General features: G+C 40.2%; 1 protein-coding gene across 1 annotated transcript in view; it reads right to left on the minus strand.

Moving 5' to 3' along the window:
* Window positions 1-26,039, minus strand: part of LOC136866814 (inactive dipeptidyl peptidase 10) — a 1,081,356-nt gene that overhangs the window by 55,425 nt on the left and 999,892 nt on the right. Inside the window, exons 11-13 of the mRNA XM_067143919.2 lie at window positions 16,359-16,520; window positions 16,057-16,264; window positions 3,645-3,757 (exon numbers count right to left, since the gene is read on the minus strand). Of these exons, the coding sequence (XP_067000020.2) occupies window positions 3,645-3,757; window positions 16,057-16,264; window positions 16,359-16,520 (483 nt within the window). The remainder of the gene's footprint in view (window positions 1-3,644; window positions 3,758-16,056; window positions 16,265-16,358; window positions 16,521-26,039) is intronic.

Here is a 26,039-nt window from a genome sequence, read left to right on the forward strand (position 1 = left end):
GCACGGAATACAGCGGGTCAGATATAGGCTTCAAAATTCATGCCTACAGCTGTGTGAATGATTTTCCTTTTTTGATTCCAAATGAATTCACTGTGATGATGCCAGGCAACCAACATATTAAGTTTGGCTGAACTTTGATACTAAATGCTTCACTCCATTCTGACATTCACATGCGTCAAGAGAACAAGTGCTGGCTCTCATCCAACATGGCAGTTTTAACATTCGTGAGGTGACAAATTGGTGTGCCATTTTGCCTAGGTCTGCTCAGAGATGGATTCAGCAATGGCAGGTGCCAGGGGACATTGGATGTCTTCCAAGCACTTGTTTGAAGCTGGTTTCTACTAGGGGAGAAGGCAACAGGTTGGTTGAAAATTCACAGGAGAACACATTATTAAACTTAGCAGTGCTCATGAAGGCATCCAATTTTCCTTTATGCCCATACATAATCTGTAAATGATTACAAGAAGCCATATTCCATTGCAGAAAGGCTGCCATTAAAGTGTCTCTCTCCAATGAACAGATGGTCAATTGGTGCGCTTTTACTGAGATGGAGTTAAATCGTAACTGGGATCATGTGATCTTCTCCGACTTCTTTCAATTTGGTGGAGGTTGGGCCGGTTCATGTTTGCAGGCCATGAGGAGCTTGATACAACAAAAGATATATAGCTACGTGTTACGCAGTGGCCGTGTATCTGTGTCGTGTTGGGGGTGGATGTTATGTGATGTGGCTGAAGTGCTCCATTGGATAGATGACAGTCTCACATTGGACCAATCTGGACGTTCTGCAGAATATTAAGGTTCCGACTGTGAGAGGGCACTATCCAGATGAGATAATACAGTTCATGCAAGACAATTCCCTAATCCACACGAGTGGTTGTGTTCAGGGCTGGTTTTTTGAGCAGGACTTCATTGAACTACTCAGTTGGATCCCTCGAGCTCCAGACTTGAACCCTCTAAATGTGTGTGGGCAAGGTGGAAACACCACATAAAGATTAGTCTCATCCTCCCCCATGTTCGCATGACGCTTTGTGGGGACGTTATATTGGACGCATGAGAGGAGATCACCCTCAATTAGGAATACATTAGAAAGCTTGTTGAATCAATGCCACATCAGTTCCGACAAGTTGTTCAAGGCAATGGATACTGGGTGAGGTATTAAGTCATGTCTAAAACAGTCCTCTTTAGGACAAACATAATTAAAAGCACAATGAAAGATTTCACAGTGAATAGAAATATACACAAGTTTTTAACACAACTCCCTATGAGGTAAAAAAAAAAAAATGCATAGACTAGGATTTGAACCCTGATTCTCACCTTGACAGGTGACAGGCCCTCATATGAACACACTTGATATTGTAAGGCTATAACAGTCCTTCGAAGAGCCAATGATAATAAACCACACACTCATTGTAAGCATTCAGAGTGAAAATGAAGACATAGTATGGTTCAGTTACACAATTGAGTAACAGAGTCCAGTAATTTTTTTTTTTAAATTTGCCAATACCAGTATTTCAACCTCCAATCTCCTGGTGGATAACTAGGACCTTTCCCCTCCACTAACACTGACATGTTGTGAAGTGCTTCACATCGAGTTTCACTTGTCAGGCTTCTGCCTAACTTTACATATTTATTTAATCATTATGGCAGTATCTCATCCATTCCATTGTATTCTTTTATGTTATTCTGATATGTGGACAGTTGGATTGTGTACTTACAGTCGCATTTTGTCAGGAATGTGTAGTTTAGCAATAAGCGAGTTTCATCACTTTTTTGTTGTAGCTGTTCTGGCTCACCTGAGGACGATGATGCCTGATACAGAACTTTAAAATTCTTCATGTATCAATTTTTGATTGTTCAACTGTACATGAATATCTGGCAATATATTCTAACATGTTCTCTTTAGAGCAGCAGTATCAGTTGTTGGACTGTGCACCTGGCTCAATTACAAAGAGCAGATATATACGTATATTTTGTGTGGCAAGAGGATACATTAAAAACTAAATATACAAACAAGCAATCACGTACAGATAGTTAAAAATACTAAATATACAAACAAAATATATAATCACTTACATATAATATGATAATTAAGGTACTGGTACTAAATACACAAAATGAGCACATGTTATTGAGATGTGAAGAAGAGCTGTTAATGCTTCTAGTGGGTTTTACACAGGGGTGAGTAGTGACAATCAGACCTATATGACCAGTAATGTCAACCAGTTAATTGTTTCTTTGGTAGCTTCATGCAAGTCATGAATGTTTCCCTCAAATTTCCTCAGTAGGCATTTCATGACTACATGCTGAATGGTTTGAAGTATTGGTCTGCATTTAGGGCTGTCACCCACGTGCCAGATTCCCTATCAGCTGTTTACTTAGTCTTTGTTTAAGTGCTATCAAAGAAGTTGGAAATTTAATAAACACCTCCCTTGGTAAATTATTCCAATCCAATTCACAGGAAGGGTTGTCTATAATTCCCCACTTATGCTGCCAGAACCAGATTCTGCCATGATTTGTTTGCACTGATGCCCAGATTGTTTGTGCTAATTTAAAACCTCACAGTGGGGATATTTGTTAAAGTGATTAGAACTTGCTAGTATTTGTGCAATTCACAAACTAGATTTTATTAATATGAGAAAAGTAGATGTCTCACCACAAAGCAGGTTAGTCAGTTGCCCAATTCTGCCTTAGGTGGTAGATGAAAGAAAAGCAAGTTTGTAGTTTTACATGACAGTTGATACGTGATGGTATAGCTGTGAGACTGCCAGTTTATGTGGAATTTGAACCACAGGTATATCACCTTTCATTTCAAATTTCTGACATGCATTGGCTGGAATTCAAACCACAGCCACCCTGGAGGAAAACCAGTGATCACACTAGAGTAGTAAATGAACCTTCAGATAGGTAGCAGGCATACTGACAGAATAACAGTGGTGACATCATGCTGAATTTGGTAGATTGATTAGTCCTGAGCAAGTAGCCGTATGGTTTGGATCATGTAGCTGTCACCTTGCATTCAGGAGATAGTGGATTCAAACTCCACTGTTGGTAGCTGTGAAGATGGTATTCTATGGTTTCTCATTTTCACACCAGGCAAATACTGGGGGCTGTACCTTAATTAAGACCAAGGTCACTTTCTTCCTGTTTCTAGCCCTTTCCTGTCCCATCGTTGCTGTAATACCTATCTGTTTTGGTGCCGTAGTTTGAAGTATACGGTATTTTGTAATCCAATTCTTTCCTTCCCCTACAAACTCATCATTTATATTCTTGTTATGGGCTGGAATCTTCCGAAGAACTTATGAAAGGTACAAGTATTACACAAATGTCCGACTCATTGGCTGAACGGTCAGCGTTCTGGCCTTCAGTTCAGAGGGTACTGGGTTTGATTCCCGGCTGGGTCGGGGATTTTAACCTTAATTGGTTAATTCCAATGGCACGGGGCTGAGTGTGTGTGTTGTTTTCATCATCATTTCATTCTCATCACGACGCGCAGGTCGCCTACGGGAGTCAAATAGAAAGACCTGCACCTGGCGAGCCGAACCTGTCCTGGGATATTCCGACACTAAAAGCCATATGACATTTCATTACACAAATCCCTCTTCCATGCAGCTTATTCTTACAGACAGTCAGACTGATATACTTACACATGAAGCACCAACGGAAATATCATTTCCTCATATTCTCTTAGTCCAGGTGGAAGGTGAAGTCTCACTTGGGCGTGATATCCATCTTTTAACTCCACTTGGAAAGTCTTCACCTACACAGAGTTCAATAAGAATTACGTTTTGATAGGCATCATCAGACACTTGATTAATATCTTATAATTTATGTGATCAGTGTTCAAGTTCAGTAGTTTTATTTGTTCAGAATTTCATATTTCAGAGTATCAAAACTTGGTTGAGGATTAGCATGGATAACAACAGTTTTCTCTCAAGTGGAAGTTAACTGGATAGACTAAGTTCTATCCAGGATTACTCAAATTATGTTAATTTGAATATGTTCTTATCATTTTTGTTATAACAATAGTGTGCGATTCCATTATTCCAGCAATTAAGCTCAATCAAATTAAGATGAACGTGATTACTAGTAAACTTATTTGATTCCTGATTATTAAAATGGTGATGAAGGTGATATGAGATTATCACCATACAAGATGTAAGGAAATGGTGTAAATTTACAAGTTAAGTATATTAGGTCATAAATCTTGCTGCTGAGAAAAGAGAGGTTTGAAAGTTTTTGCTCTTTCTTTGCCAATATCTGCTCTCAGAATAAGAATATATTTAAAATGATCTAGACAGTTTGTTAGAGGCCAGGCTGAGTGGCTCAGACGGTTGAGGTGCTGGCCTTCTGACCCTAACTTGGCAGGTTTGATCTTGGCTCAGTCTGGTGGTATTTTAAGATGCTCAATATGTCAGCCTCGTGTCAGTATATTTACTGGCACATAAAAGAACTTCTGCAGGACTAAATTCTGGCACCTCGGCATCTCCGAAAACCATGAAAGTAGTTAGTGGGAAGTAAAGCCAGTAACATTATTATTATTATTATTATTATTATTATTATTATTATTATTATTATTATTATTATTGTGGCCAATGGTGAGCAGAAATCAGTGAAGCAACAGAAGTCCTTATTATGTATGTAATGTTATGTAAATTTTATCTTGTCATCATTTTGGATAAACAAAAACATTTAAAGAACTGAAGTGTTTATGTAAAGTAAATTATTGTATGAAGCTTTCTTATTTAAAAATTATTACATAGTTATGCATATGAAGAAATGAACTATGAAGAAGATTTATGTTCTATTACATTTCCTGATTTGAATTGTATTTTTCTGTAAATTATAGAAAGGGATTTGGAATTTTTATTCATGACTTGTGAGGCAGGGTGAGCCACGTGTAAGTGGTCCCTTCCTGTCATTTTGTAATATCTGCGAAGATGCAAATTCTGCAGAAAGCATAATTCTAGAATGTCATTGTCATTGGTCAAAAGTACAAGTGTTTTTATTGGTGAATGTGGCAAACTGGAGTGTTGCTATTGGTCATTTATTATCACTCTATTTCCTGTTTGTGGCTCCTTGCGTGTGCAAGTCACTTTGTCCGCGTCTTTGAATTTGGATCACTACAGCGGGCGGGTGTGTTCAGTTACAACCTGATACCCTTCCTGACGTCAACCTCATCAGAGAAGTTAATGAAATGAAATGATGGGGTATAGGATAGTAGTAGTGGGGAGGGGAAAAACCTGGTGCTGGCATCTACTCCTGTCGAATTTCACGAAGGAGATTGCTCAAGGCTGTCACCATCCGATGGACACATCAGCATCCACAGCGAAATATGCCCTCACACCATATGAAGTCCGAATCGGAACTCATTCGGAACAAATATTTCAGATTCCCTATGGGAATCAACATCTATATCATCTGATGGCCAAGCAGGCATCAATTTATGATAAGGAGACAAAGTCTCTCATAGTGCATTGACACTGCCAGTGGCTACAATTAGCCTACGCAGTGGCCTCCATGGTATGCACTAGCCAGCGTCTTGGTAGGTGTGCTAGGTACCAACTGATGAGCCCAGCCTAGCACATGGGGGCGAAACGGTGGCAAACAGGAATGAGTTAGCTGGAAAATTTATAATGTCCAATAACGGACCATTTATATTGGTATTATAAATTTACTCATTCGGAACAAATATTTCAGATTCCCTATGGGAATCAACATCTATATCATCTGATGGCCAAGCAGGCATCAATTTATGATAAGGAGACAAAGTCTCTCATAGTGCATTGGCACTGCCGGTGGCTACAATTAGCCTACGCAGTGGCCTCCACGGTATGCATTAGCCAGCGTCTTGGTAGGTGTGCTAGGTACCAACTGATGAGCCCAGCCTAGCACACGGGGGCGAAACGCTGGCAAACAGGAATGAGTTAGCTGGAAAATTTATAATGTCCAATAACGGACCATTTATATTGGTATTATAAATTTACTCATTCGGAACAAATATTTCAGATTCCCTATGGGAATCAACATCTATATCAGCTGAATGGTCAGCGTACTGGCCTTCAGTTCAGTGGGTCCCGGGTTCGATTCCCAGCCGGGTCGGGGATTTTAACCTTCATTGGTTAATTCCAATGGCTCGGGGCCTGGGTGTTTGTGCTGTCCCCAACATCCCTGCAACCCACACACCACACATAACACTATCCTTCACCACAATAACATGCAGTTACCTACACATGGCAGATGCCGCCCACCCTCATCGGAGGGTCTGCCTTACAAGGGCTGCACTCGGCTAGAAATAGCCACACTAAATTATTATACACCATATCAACAATGTGGAAAGGTTTTGGAATTGAATCTAGGCTTTTGGCATGCAATCTAATGATTATACCACCAGCTCTCCTACCCTGTTGGCCAACATTCTGTTGGTGAATTGTTTCTACCAATGGAAATCGAATTGGCTAACCACTGTCAGACAATGCCTTAACGATCATAGGGCCCAGGCGGGTTCATTTCATTAATGTACCTTATGTTGTATGTGTTCAGTTATATATGCACATTGTGACCACCACCACCACCACCACCACCACCACCACCACCACCACCACCACCACCACCACCACCAATCCTGACTTAAATGAGAGTTAAAAAATGCCAGTTAAAAAAATAAATTTAGTATGTTGTCTGTTTATGTTTGAATATGATAAAAATCTCCGGAATGCCAAGATAGGGGGTTCAAACCCGGCAGAGGTAGTGAGATTTTTGAAGGGTGGAAAAAAAGTCCATTCGATACTCCATGACATGTGATGTCGGCACGTAAAAGATCTCTGGTGACACATTTGGTATTTACCCGACAAAATTAATTAAATCTCAGCCATACACACCCAAGAGAGTCACAATTAAGTATTTATTTATTTTTTTATTTATTTATTTGGAAAATAAATAAATACTTAATTGTGAATCTATTGAAGTGCGATACGGACCATGAAGCTGATTTTATGTCACCCAAGAGAGTGTCGGTTTACTTGGTCTGCCATCTGGTAGGCCTAGAGTAAAACAGAACATCGAAATTGACAAGAAGACAGCCAGATGGCATCAAATTGAAATGTCTGCACATGGTAGTTGAGGCCATATGATTATTATTATTATAATTATTATAATTATTATTATTATTATTATTATTATTATTATTATTATTATTATTATTATTGTACCGGGCGGTACACCTCCACGCCGCTAATTCAAACTTTGCGCCAGTTGAAACTCCTCTGCTGGAGGAAGTCTGAACTTTATCTACTGTATTAATTTTCAAGTTTCTCAGAAGATGTCACTACTTGGAAATTTTGAAGTTTCTGAACTGGGTTGTTTTCGATGTATTTTTGTTTTGCCTGTAGTAAGAAGTGTGAACATTCTCTTCCAGAGGACACTACTGAAGAACTACAATGGTGCACCCTAGTGCGAAGTGAAAGAACTGTTTTTTGGAGAAATTTTTATTTCAAAAGTTTGTTCCTTGTTAAATTTCTTTCTGTTATTGTTTAAGTTGGCTGTATAACCCTTTCTTTCCCCCTGTTTTGAATTTAGCCAATCCCAAATTTCTTTACTTAATTTATGACCAATCAGGGGTATCTTCCCCTACGGGGATATGTTGCTTAACCCTAGCCAATAAAATTCTTGTGGGAGGGTGTTCTCATTCCTGAAACGCCTCGAACTTTCCGCGAGAGTATATAAACTGCTGATTTTAGGGTCTCTGCGCCACTTCAGTAACATCTACCAGTGTGTAAAGTACGTAGCAGGGGGCGGGAAGCGCCTCTTTCTTCGGGCAGCAGTTCATCCACAAGATAATGGCCTTTTAATAACTTCTTTTCTTGCTAGCTCAGCAGTTTAACTCTCGGGGCAGGTCCGAAGCCTTTTCCATGTAACTTTCCTTTAATAATGTAAAGACACTCGGTGTCAATTCTTTCTGTTTTAACTACATATTGGGATAGAGAGTGCTTAACCCTCTCGAGCTCCCACTCATATTGCATTGAGGTGAACTTATTTTTCACAACCGTTTCTTCCTTAACGTAATGTAAATTGTTTCCTTCTATAAGTCACCTCTTTAGTATGGGATTAGCCCTCGCATTAACGGCCTAGTGCCAAGTAGGTTTTACTTAAAATGTGTTAGGAGTGCAAGAACACCTCCTCTCAAGTTGGTATTGTAGAGGCCACGTAATTAACCTTTCTTTACTTAATAGGCCTCAGTAGGTTGGGTATTTTTACCCCTGTTTTCATGTCCTTGAAGGACAACTTGAATGTGGAGTTTGGTGTGGCCTTTGATAGGCTTGAACATTGAGAGCGGTTTGCTCTTTTTGAAATTTTGTTTCCTGCACGCCTCGAGGAGGCTTTACTGTGTAATTGGGAGCAAGTGCTCCTGGGCATGATAGGGGTCTTCTGTCCCTTTGTTGAAATGTGTATATCGTAAAATTGGGCTAATTGCTCAAGAATTGTGAGTCCGGGGCTCGAAGCCCAAATCCTGTAAATACTGTAATTGTACTTTTGTTGCCTTGCTACTCTGTACCTGCCATGCTTGTTATTTCTTGATTTTGAAAAGAAAATATAACCTTGTTAAATTTTATCTTAACTTTAATTTCGTATTTTGAGGCCCGTTCACCCCCACACCTTCTTTCACCTCTGCTGTTCCACAGATACCTCGGAACAAGTGGTAGCAGAGCGTGGTTGAATGGGTCTCAATTTAGCCCCTTTTGACGGCTAAACATTGCTTTGATCCGAACTCTAACAATATTCTCAGTTGCTGGAATTTTTTGATTTTTCTTTTTTCAAAATTGTTCTGTCATCATGCCCGGCCCTCGCGATGTTCTCCATCTTAACTATTTGCGCAAGGAGGAGTTGATCTATGAGTTAACTATTAGAAATGTGCAATCTGGAGGCACGGTTGCGGTAGATACAAATAAGCTTAGAGAGTCCCTTGATTTGCCCATTTCCATCCCCACTTTGGGAGAGAAAGAAATTGACGACTCTCTTTCCACGATCACCGACAATACTACTGAGCTAGCATCTGTAGTTAGTTTTTTTGAAGAAAATGATCCTTCTCCTAATCAAATTAAGCGTGTGCAAGCCAGGCTATTTCATTTTTCAAATAGAGTTAACGATCTGTTGTCTCTGAAGTTGAATGACGTTCAGAGGAAGGAAGCTAGTATGGTTCTTGAAAATCTTTCTGAATTGTCCAGTAAGGTTACCCAATTGTTAACTGGGGAAGTTCCTCCCAAAACTGATCAACCCACCACGGTGAATGTAGGTAGCGAGGAAGAAACTCCTAAGGGAGAAGTCAATAGGAAAACCGTTGCAGCTCAAACAACCTCTGCCCCATTGGACAACGAGTCTGAACGCCGTACCTCGTTGAATAATGTACGTTCTGAATTAACTTCTTTGCCACTTAAACCTTTACCTACTATGTCACCTGGGTTCAGCAGCTTGCCTCATCCATTAGCAATGTTGCTCAGAGGTATCTCTAAGTTTTCTGTTAATACCACCAGTGAAGTAATTTCATTTTTAAGGTTTTTAGTTGAGTTCCAGGACCATGCTCTTGTTTTTTCTCTTTCTCCGTGTCAGATTTTGCAAATCATCTATCCCTATGCAATTGGTATTCTCTCAGACAAAATAGTAAGAGCCATTGCCAAGCAATCATCTACTGAAGACTTCCACGCCCACTTGCTAGGTAACTTCATCCCGGCTAAGGCAAGGTCCTCCCTTATTCAGAAGTACTATTATCGTGTACAGCGCTTGGATGAAAACTTGGCAGATTTCATCCAAGATATTAAGTTCTATACTAGGGTGTTTGCTCTTCACTTCCCTGAGGATCAGATTGTACAAGCTATTGTGGAAGGTATCTCACCATCCTATAGGTCATATTTGTGTTTTGCGGCGTGCCCGCAAACCTTCTCTGAACTTGAAGCATTGGCCGTCTCAGCGGAAGGAGTTAGATACGCCGATTCCTTGCGTGTCGCGAAAGAACCCCCTCCTTCTTTTAGTAATCCTCGGCCTCCACCTCGCCGACCAGTCACACCTCGTGAATGTTATGCTTGCGGGTCGCCTGACCATCTTCGGAACAAGTGCCCATTGATCAAATCTAGTAGGGCAAATAATGGAGCTGGCTCATCACAAGGCTGTTTTAAATGTGGGGCTTTCTCACATATCGCCAAGAATTGCCCAAATTCAAATAGCACCCCCTCCTGCTCAACTTCTAGTGCAACTTCCACCAATGCCAATAATATAAAGTGACTAGTGGCTTCGGCTGAGTCGACTAATCGATCTTCCCGAGGCTCAGCCCCTGGTAAACAGGTCGTAAATTCAGGGAAAATTCAGTCCTCAAATTCATCTGTTGAATGCCCCAAAGAATGTCTTAGGATTGCGGCGGATACCCCTGCACCCGTACCTTTTCTCAAAATTGAGTTAAATAATGAGCCTATAACAGCTCTATTAGATTCAGGCAGTGTTTGTTCTATTATTTCGGCTGAATGGTATTCAAAATTGAAATCTGTTTGTAAGCTTCCTGACTATTGTTCATCTTCGGTCCAATATGTTTCGGCTAATTCTTCTCCATTAGACATTCTAGGTTCTTTACATGTCAAAATTCAGATTTTTAAATTTACATGGAAAATCAAATTGTTTGTGGCTAAGCACTTGTCTTGCCCCATTATATTGAGAGCTGACTTCATTTCTCACACTGGTCTTGTGCTCGATCTTCAGAGTAGGTCGTGCACTTTCAAATTTGCGTCTAATTGTAAAATCCCATTATTGAAATGTAATTCTGCATCAGGTTCATCTATTTCGCCTACCCAGGATGAGATGTTGTTAGACCTTAGACATCTACCTGAGGAGCAGGCTGATAGTATTCGTAAGTTGTGTCAGTCGTTTCCAGAGGTTTTCTCTGATACTCTTGGTGTTACTGACCTTATTGATTACAAAATTGAGGTCACGGATTCGATTCCGGTCCGTTTTCCACCTTATAGGCTATCTCCACCTAAAATGAAGGCTCTGAAAGAAATCATCGATCAGATGTTGAAGGATGGTATTATTAGGCCCTCTAAGTCGGCGTATTCTTCGCCTATTTTTCTAGTCCCGAAACCCCAAGGTGGCTTCAGGCCTGTCATTGATTATAGGGCTCTCAATCGGAAGGTGGTGTTACAATCTGTGCCCCTTCCCGACCTTCATTCTTGCTTTTCATGGTTTCGTAAGGCCAAGTTCTTTACTATCTTGGACCTGAATCAGGCCTACAATCAAATTCCCCTAGCCGAAGAGTCTAAACATCTTACAGCGTTTGCCACGGATTGGAATTTGTATGAATACAACCGCGTGCCTTTCGGGCTCCCCACGGGAGCAGCTGTACTCACTAGACTGCTAGATAGGGTCTTCTCCGACATCAAATTTGAGTACTTGTATCACTACCTGGATGATGTCGTCGTATTTTCGGAGACCTTTGAAGAACATTAGATCATCTGCGAGAAGTTCTCAATCGCCTTCGCAAGGCTGGGTTAACTGTCAAGTTGTCCAAGGTTGCCTTTGCTAAGCCCTCTATGTCATTCCTAGGGCATATTGTGTCACCTGATGGTGTTGCAGTCGATCATTCTAGAACACAGGCCATCCGTGATTTTAAACCTCCCAAGGACATCAAAGGTATCGCCAGGTTCATTGGTATGGTGAATTTCTTCAGGAAGTTTATTCCTAACTTCGCTAATAGAGCGGGCGCCCTTAAACCTTCTTCGTAGGAAAGGCATAAAATCTGAGTGGGGACCTTCTCAACAAGCCGCTTTTGAAGATCTTAAATTAGCTCTCTGTAATGCCCCTGTACTTGCTATGCCTGATTTCTCGAAGAAATTCATCGTCCAAACCGACGCGTCGTCGTCGGCGGTAGCTGCAGTCCTTCTTCAAGAGACTGAACTAGGGAGGCGACCCATCGCCTATGCATCTAGGACTCTATCGGCTCAAGAAGCCAAGTATTCTATCCATGAGCTCGAAGGTTTGGCAGTCTTATTTGCCTTAGAAAAGTTCCGTCTCTATCTGGAACATGTCAAATTCGACCTGGAGACAGATAATCAAGCCTTAAGGTGGTCTTAGGTAGGCCGCGTCGTACTGGTCGTATAGCCCGTTGGGCCATCCGTATTTCTACCTTCCAATTCGATGTCAGGCATATCAGAGGTACTGAAAATGTCGTTGCAGACGGACTCAGCCGTATGTTTTCCAACGACGTCGAGACCCATGAATCGGTCGATAGTTCATCACCTCCCGAGTGCACACTATCTGAGGTTAATGCCATCTTAACAGATGCTCCCATGCTCTCTAGGGATATCGAGAAATATCAACGTGAAGATCCGACGCTGGCTTCGATTATGGAAACTCTTTCTTCTGGGGAACATGTTGTCCCTTACGTACTGAGGAATGGTGTTTTATGTTGCCCTTCGAGGCATGATAAGATGATGAAAGTTGCCGTTCCAGCTGTTCTTGTACCTATGATCTTCAAGTACTATCATGAGACCCCATTAGGGGGGCATCTTGGAATCTTTAAAACTCGTGAAAAGATTCGTGAAAGGTTCATCTGGAAAGGTATGGACGGTGAAATCCGTGAACTAGTAAAGGCTTGTAAATCCTGCTTGCTTAGTAAACCCACCATGTCCACCAAGGTAGGCCTGTTGTCTTCTCATCAAGCGTCGCGCCCTATGGAACGCCTGTATATTGATTATGTAGGACCCTTCCCCCAGTCGAAGGGAAATGCCAACAAGTTCATCTTTGTATGTGTAGATGGTTTTACAAGATTTTCCTGGTTATTTCCGACTAAGCTGGCTACCGCTCAGTCCACCATTACTTGTCTAAATTCAATCTTTGCTTCTTTTGGCCCATGTCAATATACTGTATTGTGTCTGATAATGTTAAGGCTTTCACATCTAATTTATTTCGTAAATTCTGCTTTGACCTGTCCATCTCTCATGTGACAACTTCTGCTTATTACCCTCAACCATCTCTGGCTGAACGGGTTAATCGTAATCTCAGGTCCGCGCTTATTGCCTATCATCATGAAGATCATTCCAGGTGGGACACGTCCCTGCATTGGTTAGCTTTTGCTTTGAACTCGGCGGTTCATGAATCTCATAAGTTTACGCCAGCTTCGCTGATGTTCAAGTTTGTTCCCAACACGCCGCTCTCTAACCTCTGGTCTCTGAGTGACATTCTACCTGAGACAATAGACCCAGATAACATTAAAGATCTTTGGAAGAAGGCTAAAGCCAACCTTAAAGTGTCTCATGAAAAGGTTAGGGAAAGATATGATCGTGGACGGAGACCCACCCATTTGAAGGTAGGGGACCAGGTGATGGTCAAGAATTTTGTTCCTGCGGGCAAGCTTGCCCCCAGATTTCATGGGCCGTGTACTATTCTAGATTTCCTTACGCCGGTTACGTTGTTATTAAGTAATCCAGCCACCGAGAGGATATTTAGGGTTCACCTGTCACAGGTGAAACCGGTGTAATTTCTGTGTTAACTTGCTTCATATAATTTGGAAAGAAATATGAAGGTTATATATTGTTTGAGTGGTTTCACTTTTTAGGCCTTCTGCCCTTGGAATCTGTTTCCTTTGTGTGTAATTATTGTTTGTAAACCTCCCCCGATCAGTTAAACTGCCATCCTGTCCTTACCATGGCCATTACCACGCTCCCGTCTCCTGCTAACATAACACACAGTGGCTTATATATGCCATGAATATCTTCACGCCGCTGGCCCCTCAACCTCTCCACAATGCCTGTGCTCCCAAAAAATGATGATGGTCCAACAAAATTCTGCCGCCGAGCTTTAATGTTTCAGTGCCCCCGCAGCAGCGCGGCGCCGTACCGCTCCTGAGGCAGGGTACGGGCCCGCCCTTCCCCAGTGAGGCCAACCTGTGTACGGCGAGCCGGAGTCCTCCTCCCGGCCAAGGCTGATGTGCAGCGCACAACCTGTAACTGGCCCGCGACCTGCATGTTCGCCGCGGGTGCGGCGTGCTTCAACTCCACTACTCCTCTCATAGTGCGGGCGAGCGGTATTTCAGGGTACTTGAGGGGTCCGAGCGGCCTCCTCTGAACTCAAGCAGCTATATGGACATTCCTGTTCAACATTACTACCTTTGTTTTGGATTTTACTGCAATATCTGGTGGACTTAGAAAATTTTTCCTCAACTTTAAAAAACTAAAAGTTTCCTTCTGAATTCAACTTCTACAAACATAAAGACATTACTTCAACAGTTACTACAAGAATTTTGAAACTGGATCAATCCAAATTCAGACAATTTTTATAAATGCTTCAGCAATTAATCTCCACATCAACATCATAACTTGGACCTTGTTATCAAACAAATTTCATGTGTCACCCCTGGAGGGACTTTTGGGGGGGGGAGGTCTGTACCGGGCGGTACACCTCCACGCCGCTAATTCAAACTTTGCGCCAGTTGAAACTCCTCTGCTGGAGGAAGTCTGAACTTTATCTACTGTATTAATTTTCAAGTTTCTCAGAAGATGTCACTACTTGGAAATTTTGAAGTTTCTGAACTGGGTTGTTTTCGATGTATTTTTGTTTTGCCTGTAGTAAGAAGTGTGAACATTCTCTTCCAGAGGACACTACTGAAGAACTACAATGGTGCACCCTAGTGCGAAGTGAAAGAACTGTTTTTTGGAGAAATTTTTATTTCAAAAGTTTGTTCCTTGTTAAATTTCTTTCTGTTATTGTTTAAGTTGGCTGTATAACCCTTTCTTTCCCCTTGTTTTGAATTTAGCCAATCCCGAATTTCTTTACTTAATTTATGACCAATCAGGGGTATCTTCCCCTACGGGGATATGTTGCTTAACCCTAGCCAATAAAATTCTTGTGGGAGGGTGTTCTCATTCCTGAAACGCCTCGAACTTTCCGCGAGAGTATATAAACTGCTGATTTTAGGGTCTCTGCGCCACTTCAGTAACATCTACCAGTGTGTAAAATACGTAGCAGGGGGCGGGAAGCGCCTCTTTCTTCGGGCAGCAGTTCATCCACAAGGTAATGGCCTTTTAATAACTTCTTTTCTTGCTAGCTCAGCAGTTTAACTCTCGGGGCAGGTCCGAAGCCTTTTCCATGTAACTTTCCTTTAATAATGTAAAGACACTCGGTGTCAATTCTTTCTGTTTTAACTACATATTGGGATAGAGAGTGCTTAACCCTCTCGAGCTCCCACTCATATTGCATTGAGGTGAACTTATTTTTCACAACAGTTTCTTCCTTAACGTAATGTAAATTGTTTCCTTCTATAAGTCACCTCTTTCGTATGGGATTAGCCCTCGCATTAACGGCCTAGTGCCAAGTAGGTTTTACTTAAAATGTGTTAGGAGTGCAAGAACACCTCCTCTCAAGTAGGTATTGTAGAGGCCACGTAAGTAACCTTTCTTTACTTAATAGGCCTCAGTAGGTTGGGTATTTTTACCCCTGTTTTCATGTCCTTGAAGGACAACTTGAATGTGGAGTTTGGTGTGGCCTTTGATAGGCTTGAACATTGAGAGCGGTTTGCTCTTTTTGAAATTTTGTTTCCTGCACGCCTCGAGGAGGCTTTACTGTGTAATTGGGAGCAAGTGCTCCTGGGCATGATAGGGGTCTTCTGCCCCTTTGTTGAAATGTGTATATCGTAAAATTGGGCTAATTGCTCAAGAATTGTGAGTCCGGGGCTCGAAGCCCAAATCCTGTAAATACTGTAATTGTACTTTTGTTGCCTTGCTACTCTGTACCTGCCATGCTTGTTATTTCTTGATTTTGAAAAGAAAATATAACCTTGTTAAATTTTATCTTAACTTCAATTTAGTATTTTGAGGCCCGTTCACCCCCACACCTTCTTTCACCTCTGCTGTTCCACAGATACCTCGGAACAATTATTATTAATTATGAAGTAGAGTAACAAATTAAATAATCATATAATGCAATCACATGTGGGTATATTTAAAATATCTACAAAAATGTTAAAAATGTACATTATAAATAATGTTCTTACTTTTGCTGAAGCTTTAGTCTAGAAAATTGTACCTGTGGTGTTGCCATTCCTTCCCATCGTTCCTTGAGGGCTGTGTAAGCATCTAGAATTGTGATAAGTCTCATTTTTATATCCACCAATGATATCGTTGGTGTGTTAGGACCAAGGCACTCCAAGAGGCAGAACCGTGGACTGGGTCCTGGACTGAAGTGTGGCCAAGTGAACAGACAGTGGGGGGCCATTTCAGTCCCATTTTCTGGACTGAAATGAAATCAGTTTGATGTAGAAAAATATGTACAGTGTTGAATTGTCTCATGAGAACAAGTTTCTTTATTAAGGTACACAAATATTTTACCTGTTCTTTGAGGACAAGCTGTTTGATGATCCATGATGAGATGGATCCATCTGTGGACAAGTGAGGCACTCCCAGCTCTTGGAGGCAAGAGTAGAATTAACATCTCCAACTCGATACAAATGTCTTTGACCTGGCTTTCTTTCTGGAGCTGCTAGAAAATATCTGTAAGACAACAAAAAATTCCCTTAATGAGTTATTAATTGTATAGTATGTCACTATCTCTCTCTCTCTCTCTTTCCTCACATTCACATCCTTCTACACATATCCATATACTTTTCTTTTTTTGCTAGGGGCTTTACGTCGCACCGACACAGATAGGTCTTATGGCGACGATGGGATAGGAAAGGCATAGGAGTTGGAAGGAAGTGGCCATGGCCTTAATTAAGGTACAGCCCCAGCATTTGCTTGGTGTGAAAATGGGAAACCACGGAAAACCATCTTCAGGGCTGCCGATAGTGGAATTTGAACCTACTATCTCCCGGATGCAAGCTCACAGCCGCGCGCCTCTACGCGCATGGCCAACTCGCCCGGTTATCTATATACTTTTGAATTACTTCTTTATATCAGTATACTCTTTCCAGTTATAATCTTATCTTGTATTGGGCCATATGGGCTGTTCAAGTCTTCTATGGATCAAATTCCTGTAGGTTGGTTTTGTTGCTGTTGTTGTTGATAATAATAATAATAATAATAATAATAATAATAATAATAATAATAATAATAATAATAATAATAATAATAATAATAATAATAATAATAATAATAATAATAATAATAATAATAATAATAATAATAATAATAATTCTATAAAAAAGGCAACACAGACAGACTTGTTACACTGTATGGGGATACTCATTGTGTGCAAAAATTTAAATACCTGAGAGAAATACTCACCCCCTATGGAGATGAAAGGAGTGATTTTTGGAGAGGGTGAGAAGGATGGAGTTGGCATTCAGACTATGTCATGATACCTGTAAGTCCAAGTCCCTCTCTATTCAGGCCAAGTTAAAACATTACTGCACAGTGGTTAGAACAGAGTGCCTTTATGGAGCAGAAACCTTGACGAGGATGGGTGAGCCAGTCCTTGAAGAAAGAGAAAGAAGATTCTTATGAAAAAACTTGGGCCCGAGAAAGTTGACGAGTGACCCAAACACATTTCAGTTAAGATCGAATTTGGAGCTCTACAAGAGAGTAGAAAGAATCACGACTGGGATGAGGAAAAGGAGACTGACGTTTTATGGGCATATCAAAAGAATGAACCCTGAGATACTTCTGCAGGAAAAGTGGAAAAAAAAAACCGGGATGGCTTAAACAGGTGCACAATGACTTGGCAGAAATAGGTATCAAGGAGGAGGATATAAAAGAAAGGGCATCATTTAGGAAGCAGGTTGTGGGAATGAGGGATACGTGGATACGTCTGAAGAGCAACATGCAAAGTCATGGAACATCTCGGTGGAAGAACGAGCAAGAAGTCAAAGACTTAGGAATCTTTGGTGAGAGTGTAAAGAGAAGGGTATCAGTCTGCGTGACAGAAGGAAGATTGTGTAAACATGGCCCACAGGTGGCCGTATCGATAAATAAATAAATAAATAAATAAATAAATAAATAAATAAATAAATAAATAAATAAATAAATAAATAATAATTATGATGTATGTCCAACCTCTATCCTGTTTCTCTAAGGCTCCTTTTATAGTTACTTGCCACATGCTACACGCCGCACGCCAAGCATGTGAATTAACATTGTTTAAATGGGACCATTTTATACTTACCTGTTCGCGACTCGCGGTAGCTTCCTCCCGCCAGGCATGTGACTGAGGCGGCTCGGGACGAGCAGGTGGCCGCCACGCCTGACATGTCACGCCACGCGGGTGGGACCAAAACCTTATGGGAATGTTTATAGTTGTCGCTTCATGCCGGGTGGTTCAGTACAGTTTGTGGTCTAGTCGAGTGCTAACCAGGACAATGGATGCTGGATTAGATACGGAACTGCTCATTAGCGAATGCAGTGTAGATCGGTATTATGGGATCCAGGTAACGAAGACTACAAAAAATCGAGATCTTCGGAATAATACGTGGGAGTAAATCTGCAGCGTTATCACCCCTACGTATGAAGAAAGATTCATATAATGCACACTCTCGAAACCAAACCGATTTGGGTCAGTCCCAATTGAGTTATGTCCTCCCAAATCAACCTTCTACATCTTTGTCTGATCCAGGTCAATTCCAAATTTACTATAATGATCCACATCAACGCCGGCCATCATATATTTGCCTAGATGAATCTACACATTCTTGGAAATCGGCAAGTTCTGAATAGTTTTAAATGTGAAATGACTAGTCAGCAATATACAAAGGACATGAACTTTACTCAAAGCTAAAGTTACAAACATAGTGTCAGAAATAATTTACATTTAGTTTTTTTACACGGTATTTTATATAATGTTCTTTGTATTTAATACATCTGTAGATTGTAGTTTCACAGAACCGCTCTATTGGACGAATGGGCAGGAAGTGTTTCCTTGTAATATGGAACTGACATTATATTTTTCCAAATAATTCATCAAATGATTTTGGGGACATCCTAAAATAATTAAAAACATTGTTTCTTCCTCTCGTGGGTCAGTGCAAAGGATTTTGAAAGCTCCTATCATATACTGCATATATGAATGTTCAGAGGATGAAAACTGAAATGCCTTTTCCTCTTTTTTTTTTTTTTTTTTTCCTGCCCTTATCTCGCAGAGGTATGCAGCTGTGAATACTTTAGATGTAAACTCTGCCATTGTACCTGCTTGACAGATACGAAACTATAAAAGGGTCCTTTCCAAGTGCGAATGCCACATGCCTGGCTTCAAGCATGTGGCATGTAGCATGTAAGTATAAAAGGAGCCTAAAGGTCTGGTTTGAAGTGAGGTGAATCTTCATAGCGAGTTTTTACGACCGGATGCCCTTCCTGACGTTGACCTCATCCGAGGAGTTAATGCGATGTAATGAATGACATGCTTAATGATAGTAGGGAAGATGAGTATGAAACCTGATGCTGGCACATAGGCGAATAATACCAACAGGGTCTGTTCAAAGCTTAATGTCTCCATCCGACAGACAAATCACCATCAGCAGTGTCATCTGCCCTCACTCCATATGAACATATGAATACTGCAGAGAGTTTCAAATCGATTAGAAATTGTATACCACCACTTCTCCTACATTGCCGGCCAACATTCTGATGGTGAAAATGTTTTTGACCAACGGGACTTGAACTGGCTAACCACAGTATCAGACCATACAGACTTGATACAACAACAACAACAACAACAACAACAACAACAACAACAACAACAACAACAACAACAACAACAACAACAACAACAACAACAACAACAACAACAACAACAACAACAACAACAACAACAACAACAACAACAACAACAACAACAACAACAACAACAACAACAACAACAACAACAACAACAACAACAACAACAACAACAACAACAACAACAACAACAACAACAACAACAACAACAACAACAACAACAACAACAACAACAACAACAACAACAACAACAACAACAACAACAACAACAACAACAACAACAACAACAACAACAACAACAACAACAACAACAACAACAACAACAACAACAACAACGGTATGGCCTAAGCTACCATGTGCAGAAATTTCAATTAGACGTCATCTGGCTGTCTGCTCGTCAATTACAACATTCCGTTTTACTCTAGCCCTACTAGATGGCAGACCGAGTAAACCGAAACTCGGTTGGGTGTCTACGGCTGAGATTTAAAGAATTTTGTTGGGTAAACACCAAATGTGTCACCAGAGATCTTTTACATACCAACATCATATTACATACTATCCACTTCATTCCATATCGATATTGTAATCAAATAAGAATTAAATAAAAACTTTTCCACCTGATCGATAGCCTAAGCTATAAGATAAGCAGCTGATGATGATTGCCAAGCAATTGAAACATGTACTGCAGTTTTTAATGACATAATTTAGCCTAAGGTTAATTAAAAAGTATCGATCAGGTGGAAAAGTTTTTATTTAATTCTTATTTGATACCAACATCATACAACATGGAGTGTCAAATGGACATTTTTCCGCCCCTAAAATATCCGACTGCCTCTGCTGGATTTGAACCTGCTATCTTGGGATCCAGAGGTTGACACTCTACCACAGATCCATGGAGGCAGCTTCCTGGTGGTGAATAAGTAGATGTGAGAAATATAAAGCATAAAACAATGACTTGATTTCAATGTCTGTGAGCAAGGCTTTTAGATGCTGAGAAATGGTGACATTATGCAGTTGCTTATTTTTGACGGAGAGGGGAGTGACAGTGACAGTGATGGAGGAGAGAAGGGGAGGATGAAATTACAAAGAAAATGGTTTAATATGGAGCAGCCATTAATTATTTTGAGGATTTGTTAGGTTATTTACTAGAGGGAGAAGACAGTTTGTTAAGAAAGTAAACTATCAAAAAACAAAAAAGTTAACTGATTATTTTGGCAAAGTGTAAATATTCTTGTAGGGACTGCCTGGCTGAGGTGGTAAAGGCGTGCTTGGTTCACCCGGAAGGACGTGGGTACGAATCCCCATCAGGAAGTCGTAAAATTTAAGAAATGAGATTTCCACTTCCAGAGGTGCACATGGCCCTGAGGTTCACTCAGCCTACACCAAAAATGAGTACCAGGTTAATTCCTGGGGGCAAATGCTGCTGGGCGTAGAAGCAGATGTTGTCAGCAAACACAAGAAGCTTTGTCACTTTTTTTTTTTACAATTTGCTTTATGTTGCACTGACACAGATAGATCTTTTGGCGATGATGGGATAGGAAAGGGCAAGGAGTGGGAAGGAAGCAGTCATGGCCTTAATTAATTTTCTTGGTGAAAATGGGAAACCACAGAAAACCATCTTTAGGGCTGCCGACAGTTGGGTGCGAACCACTATCTCCTGGATGCAAGCTCACAGCTGCATTCCCCTCACTTATTCATAAATTTATTATAAGTCATTCTGGAGAATAAATTTCAGAAGGTTGATAGTTGACAAATATTTCTCAGAATCATGACAGATGAGACTTAATTCATTTTTCAGTTGCTCTTCTTTGAAACATGGATATACTGACAATAACTGTGTAAGTTTGTTTTGAGGAAAACTTAATTTATTATCATTTCTTAACAATATTCACCATTTCATAATTTATTAAAAAAAAAAAGTGTGATTTGATAGAATCTGATGACATACTTTCAAGAATGGAACATATCATTCTGTTTTTAATTGATGGTATCTTTTTCAATGATAATCAGTCAATGAATGTTTCAATTTTTAGGTGTTTTCTAAATATATGTTGTACTGAATTGGACTCGTTATATTGAAGAATCTCAGTTATAAATGGTGCTTCATTTCTCATGTCTTTGATATTGCACATTACATTTTTAACTTGATTTTTGCATAATTTTATATCAGATGTTCCTCCTATTTGAAGTACATTAAATAGATTGTCAGTGAACAAAAACATTTTGCTAAAAAGGCACAGAAAAAAACATGAAAGTTGAGTTGTTTAATTTACTAAAAATTACCACAAGCGCAACTAACTGATATTGGATCCCAGTCATCATCTAATACATCTTCTACAGCCTGTCTGAATTCTGAGAAATAAGATACTGTCACAAAGGCTCGAGAATGATACAGTATTTCCGCCTTGTGTCATTGTGGGCAGGAAGTTTGAAAACTTGCTTCTGCAAGAGTTCATTCTGTTTTGTAGATCTACTGATGAATATGTGGAACATAGTGAGATCACAAATAAGCATTTTAATTTGTTTATTGGTTTTTCAAGCCATTCAGTAACACCAGATTTATTTGATGTGCATCCCAATGGATAAATAATTGCATGCTGATAAGACTGTCGCACAAGGGTCTGAACACCTGTATGACATCCTAAGGCAGCAACCTCATCTTAGGTCTGACATACTAGTCTATTCCCTACTTTCCAGAATTTAAAGTTGTCCACAATAATGGGAAGCAAGATGCAAAGTTTCTGACAAAGCATATGCAATTCAATTTCGGCCAAACATATGAAAACATTTACTGTTCTTTAAATGTTTATGTGAAGCTTGATGCTTACACACTCTCTGTTCACATTTTTTTAAATTGTTGAGATGTCATCTTTTCTCCACAAACCAAACCAAACCAAACCAAACCAAACCAAACCAAACCAAACCAAACCAAACCAAACCAAACCAAACCAAACCAAACCAAACCAAACCAAACCAAACCAAACCAAACCAAACCAAACCAAACCAAACCAAACCAAACCAAACCAAACCAAACCAAACCAAACCAAACCAAACCAAACCAAACCAAACCAAACCAAACCAAACCAAACCAAACCAAACCAAACCAAACCAAACCAAACCAAACCAAACCAAACCAAACCAAACCAAACCAAACCAAACCAAACCAAACCAAACCAAACCAAACCAAACCAAACCAAACCAAACCAAACCAAACCAAACCAAACCAAACCAAACCAAACCAAACCAAACCAAACCAAACCAAACCAAACCAAACCAAACCAAACCAAACCAAACCAAACCAAACCAAACCAAACCAAACCAAACCAAACCAAACCAAACCAAACCAAACCAAACCAAACCAAACCAAACCAAACCAAACCAAACCAAACCAAACCAAACCAAACCAAACCAAACCAAACCAAACCAAACCAAACCAAACCAAACCAAACCAAACCAAACCAAACCAAACCAAACCAAACCAAACCAAACCAAACCAAACCAAACCAAACCAAACCAAACCAAACCAAACCAAACCAAACCAAACCAAACCAAACCAAACCAAACCAAACCAAACCAAACCAAACCAAACCAAACCAAACCAAACCAAACCAAACCAAACCAAACCAAACCAAACCAAACCAAACCAAACCAAACCAAACCAAACCAAACCAAACCAAACCAAACCAAACCAAACCAAACCAAACCAAACCAAACCAAACCAAACCAAACCAAACCAAACCAAACCAAACCAAACCAAACCAAACCAAACCAAACCAAACCAAACCAAACCAAACCAAACCAAACCAAACCAAACCAAACCAAACCAAACCAAACCAAACCAAACCAAACCAAACCAAACCAAACCAAACCAAACCAAACCAAACCAAACCAAACCAAACCAAACCAAACCAAACCAAACCAAACCAAACCAAACCAAACCAAACCAAACCAAACCAAACCAAACCAAACCAAACCAAACCAAACCAAACCAAACCAAACCAAACCAAACCAAACCAAACCAAACCAAACCAAACCAAACCAAACCAAACCAAACCAAACCAAACCAAACCAAACCAAACCAAACCAAACCAAACCAAACCAAACCAAACCAAACCAAACCAAACCAAACCAAACCAAACCAAATCAAACCAAACCAAACCAAACCAAACCAAACCAAACCAAACCAAACCAAACCAAACCAAACCAAACCAAACCAAACCAAACCAAACCAAACCATACCATACCATTTATTTTCATTTGTGCTACCAGTCAATTACTTATATTTTGAATACCACTATATTTTGAATTTTCTGTTCACATTACCATCCTTCTGATGCAGGTACGTTCAAATTGGGAGTAGGTTTTCTATTTTACTTGTCACATTTTTGTTCATAAGAGTCATAAGGACAAGAAACCTGTCTTTAATGAAAAGCCAATTTAATCTGAATTGCTTCATTCAGACATTTTTTAAATAACTAATAAACCACTGTAAAAATTACAATGATCGGCATGCTAGAAATTAAGCTTTCATTCCCACTCTGTTGGCTACCAGCTGGCAGGCAGGCTAACATGAGACTGCGTTCGGCCCCGCGGTGTAGGGGGCAACATGCCTGCCTGTCACCCGGTGGCCTGGAGTTCGATTCCCGGCCGGGTCATGGTTTTTTAATTGTAATGATTAATTGCCCTGGCCCGGGGACCGGGTGTTTGTGTCGTGCTTAACATTCCTTTCCTCACATTCAACACATTACACTTCTGCCATTACGGAATACACACAGTTTCCTCACATTTGATGCCAGTAGGGGCAAAAGACCTACATAGGTCGACGCCCCGAACAAATAGCATTAAAAAAAACAAAAAAAACAAACCCGTGAGACTGCGAGTGAACTGAGACAATATTGGAAATGACTCACAGCGGTGCAGGAGAAGGCAGGATTGTCTTTGCTAAGCTGTACTGCTACACAAGCACCTATTACTCAAACACGCCCAAAGCCATTCAAATAGCAGAGTCGAAGGGACAGTTTTAGTTGTCTCATCATCATCCGAGCTGCGAATTTGACATATTGCAAGCACAAAGTGGCACTTCATTCAATGTTACAACACTGAGGTCATGTTGACTGACTGATGTAACCAGTAACTTGGTAACTTCATATATTAAATGGGTAGACCACAGATGTTCATTGGGTATACAATGTCTTATTGTCTCATATAGCATGCTTCGTTCCTGATATTATTTTCTCCTGAAGATTTATCTTTCAACTGATCATTACAACTACGTATAGGCTCTATCCTTGTAACTCACAACTTAGGTTGAAGTTCGTTCAAAACTTTTATTTCTGTTTTATCATCCACTCATTTCATGATTTGCAGGAACCACTGTAGTTTTGATCAAATATTTACCTCTTCCATTGCTGGTAAAAACAGGTCAGAACAAAGCAATGAAAGCTATGTTAGGAAAGTTGGGTTAGGAATGAACTTGATAGGGTCAACTGCACATTTGAACCCACTTTGGTGCTGGGGTCAAGTGAGACGAATAGAGGGTATAGGTTTAATGGACTTTACCATGAAGGGTAAGGGAAGCAGAGGGAGATGAAGGCAGTGATGGTTAGACTCAATTTTTATTGACTTTTTAATGATACAAGGTGTGAAACTAGTTGCAAAACAGAGGATTATGCACGTACATAGTTAAATTACTGAGGTAAGGGATAACAATCTTTAATGACATTGTATGTGTTTACAGAAATACAATTGTTTTAGTATTAGAGCCTTAAAAAAGTCTGTTCTTGTATTTACTTTGTTATATGGGACAAAATGTCATGTCATGTATCACCCTTCTATATGTGGAATTTGAAGTAATGAATGAAGATTAGTGCGACTGTTATCACTGTTATGAATGCAAAATAAGAAGAATGAGAGGAAGAAAGAGAATAAGTTGACTGGGGCTATAGACGTATTTGGTCATCACTTCCATACACTTATAGCAGTGGAATCTAACTCCCTTGAACCTTGAAGTTCATTGTTGACCTAGCATTATTTTGTGTGAGAGGAGGAAATCACTTATTTACAAAATGAAGTTCCTTTCTTCTAAAAAAGTTGTCCAAAGATGCAGTGTACCAAGTTGATCACAATGAATGACAATATTACAAAATTAAAATATTTGATATCGTTACATGAATAATAAAGTAACGTGAGTATGTTACTTATTTCAGTAAATATTGTGCTGAAGAATGACAACACTGTCTACCCCCTTAGTTCCGTCTTCTGATACTGGTTGTAAACCATCCACTTCGTGGTCCATATCGATAAATTAATCAATAAATCTTTTTTTTTTTTTTTGCTAGGGGCTTTACGTTGCGCCGACACAGATAG

This window comes from Anabrus simplex, chromosome 3 (genome assembly GCF_040414725.1).
Source record: "Anabrus simplex isolate iqAnaSimp1 chromosome 3, ASM4041472v1, whole genome shotgun sequence".
Taxonomy (NCBI): domain Eukaryota; kingdom Metazoa; phylum Arthropoda; class Insecta; order Orthoptera; family Tettigoniidae; genus Anabrus; species Anabrus simplex.